The sequence below is a fragment of the Miscanthus floridulus genome, chromosome 17 (assembly GCF_019320115.1).
Source record: "Miscanthus floridulus cultivar M001 chromosome 17, ASM1932011v1, whole genome shotgun sequence".
In the NCBI taxonomy this organism is placed as follows: domain Eukaryota; kingdom Viridiplantae; phylum Streptophyta; class Magnoliopsida; order Poales; family Poaceae; genus Miscanthus; species Miscanthus floridulus.
Genome location: NC_089596.1, coordinates 108732087 through 108734971, shown reverse-complemented (window position 1 = coordinate 108734971; position 2885 = coordinate 108732087). Strand labels below are relative to the sequence as shown.

The 2885-nt window shown below is 51.6% G+C and overlaps 1 protein-coding gene across 1 annotated transcript; it reads left to right on the top strand.

Moving 5' to 3' along the window:
* Nucleotides 1-990: 990 nt before the first annotated feature.
* Nucleotides 991-2064, top strand: LOC136518805 (NRR repressor homolog 1-like). Its single transcript, XM_066512495.1, has one exon. It carries the CDS (start codon nucleotides 1222-1224, stop codon nucleotides 1783-1785), a length of 564 nt encoding a protein of 187 aa, XP_066368592.1. The 5' UTR covers nucleotides 991-1221; the 3' UTR covers nucleotides 1786-2064.
* Nucleotides 2065-2885: the final 821 nt, after the last annotated feature.

Sequence of the window (2885 nt, the reverse complement as noted above, 5' to 3'; positions counted from 1 at the left end):
AAACCCTAGAAAACCAGCTCCGATACCATTGTTATGCTATTCGGATCATCTAGGTAGGGATCTAGCCGGGGTGCATGATAGATCAAAGACCTAGAACTAGTTCTAGTACTACCAAAGAAAAATAGAGGGGTAGTTTAGGTCCAGAGGCCTGACACCGCGGAAGGAGTAGATCCAAAGGCCTCCATCAGATTCGCTGGTGTAGTCTGCGCACGGGCAGCGACGGTCGGGAAAGAGTCGGTGAAGTCCGACGACATAGTGGGGTGCAGTGAGGCCGACGGTGATGACGGTGGCGTCTTCCCGTTGCTAGCTGCGCGCCCTTACTAGATCGGACTTAGGGTTTATTGGTGGGGCGGATTGGCTCACGGTGAACCTCGTACGTTGAGCCGCCGGCACCCACCACTTTATATAGCGCAGTGCGACAGGAGTCCACCAACTATGTAGGATTGGGCGCCCCTGATCAGGACGCGTGACCAAGACCCAATAGACCGTTGGGCTTATTGGCTGGGAGATCAATCTAACAGACACAACTTCTGCTAACACTTCTACTTCCTCGTAATAAATGTCTCAAGGACACAGTCACGAAAAAAACCTTAGAGAATTCTTTACACGTTAGAGACACACCTCGCTCACAAACCCAAATTTAAAAGAGTGTATAATAATAATAAAAAGACGCGACACATATTTTTGACCGATGTGAGTATTCCATCTTAAACCAAATGCGAATGCAGATTTGAACTTGGGTAGGAGTAGTAGCACGATTTGAACTTGTGCAGTGCACGGAGCAGCTTAGGTAGACGGCTAATCCGGAATGCCCTTTGCTTCGTGCAATTACCGTTCAATTAGCAAGTGATTGACCCTCAGCATCCAGCAGCGTCAACGTTTAGCACGTTTCTTCGCTGGTTTAATGCTGGTAATTGTTAATAATGGAACAATACAAATACAATCCACGCACCCAGCATTAAGAAGGAACGCGCGGCATGCTGCTGGCGTGCGCCGCATAGGGCCATATTCTTCGCTTCTACTACTCCCCCGTCGCGATTCGTGAAACACGCAAGGGATCCTTATTATAAATCCCTCGCCATTCTTCGACATCTCATCAAATCATCGCCATCGCCACTCTCCGCATCCAGCAGCAACCAGCTCAACACTCACGCCATTGTTAAGACCACACTAAGCCCGACCCCGAGCTGCAGCAAGCTCACAGCGTGGCCAGCACCCAGCATGGATGGCGCCGCGACCCCGAAGGCGGGCAGCGGCGGGAAGGCTGTGCTGCCGGTGCCTGCCGGGATCGACGCCGGCGCCGCCACGTCTTCTGCGCGAGGGGCTAGGAAGGCGACGTTGCCTGCGGCCGCTGCGGGTGCGGCTGACGCGCCCGCGGCGGCAACGGCAGCCCCAGGCGGAGAGAGCAACGGCGGCGGCCAGGAGGACGACGACGAGCAGGTGGAGAGGTTCTACGCGCTTCTGGACAACATCCGGGCCATGCGGGGCGCGTACGTGTCGGGCTCCGGCGACGGCACTGTGGCGGACGACGGCGTCGACACTGGTGGTGGTGGTGGGGCGAGGGTGAAGCGGCTGCGGGGCTCGGAGCCGCCGTGGAGGCCGGCGTTCAGGCTGGAGGACTTCGAGGAGCCAGCTCCGACGTCGTCGTCGTCCGACGTCGCGCCGTGCGCCAAGAGGACGCGCGGGCAGGAGGCGGAGGCGGACGGCGAATGGAGTGGCGGAGCGCGCCCAGACGTCGCCGCGGTAGTACGTGTACGGCTCGACAGCGGCAGAGAGAGCGTGTGACGTGTGACCGATCCGTCAGCTGTACCTGTACGTACTGTTGCTGTTCTGGGGTGTGAATTTGCCGTGTTCGTAAATCTGGTCAAACAAGAAAAAAGTGACAGGTGTGTTATTTGCCATGAAAAACGGGCGCGATTGCTTCGATTCGTGGTAGGTGCATCGCGCTAGTGCCCACTGCCACGCGGCGAACGGCCCCACAGGGGAGCAGGCGCGTGGGGAGTGATGAGTGATGACACCATGTGAAACACGCATCCTTGCATCATCCATCGCGTGGGGACACCATGTAAATCAATCCGTTAGACGACGGTGATTACTGAAAACGAGTTTATTTTAGTCTTATATACTGGCCTCACTAAAGAGGCTCTCTGTTTGATGGGCTAGTATCAAATAGGCCCTTAAGATTAACAAATTCATTAAGCAAAATAGTCATTTTAGTCCCTCAACTATCACATGATACTCAATTTAGCCCTTAAACTTTAAAAATGGCCATTTCAATCCTCAAAGTTTACTCTTAGGCTCAAATTCGTCGTAGGACTATCAAAGTGACCATTTCAATCCTCGAACCTTGCGTTTTGGTACTCAGTTTTATTCAAGAACTATCAAAGTGTGTTTCCATCCCTAATCTTTTCTTTTGAGCTCAACTTCATCTATCGTCCTAGTGGAACGATGCACCATCCTACCTACTAAGCTCCAGCACCACCCACGATATTAGAGAAAAAATAATAATTGGATGAAAACATCATTAGTGGACGTCTTAAACCTCTTCACCAACCAATATTAGTTCTAATGTGTTATTTTAAATATTACCTTGTAATTTCAACATTTATATGGCCCCCGCTTTGTAGGCAACAAGAAATATTTGGATTTTCTAGTGCGGGTCACCAGTAGCTCTAGGAAATCTTGGATCTACCCACTACACCACAACCCAAAAATAGCGTCGGAGTTGGGTCGTTAAAAGTACCAAAATATCAATGGACGGTCGGTCACTAAAAATTTGTAACAGATAGTCAGTCGGTATTTCTCGTTTCTCCAACCCAACGTCGATCGCTAAAAAGTTGTACTGTCGAACTGTCGGTCGCTAAAGATCATGTCAGTCGCTGTTT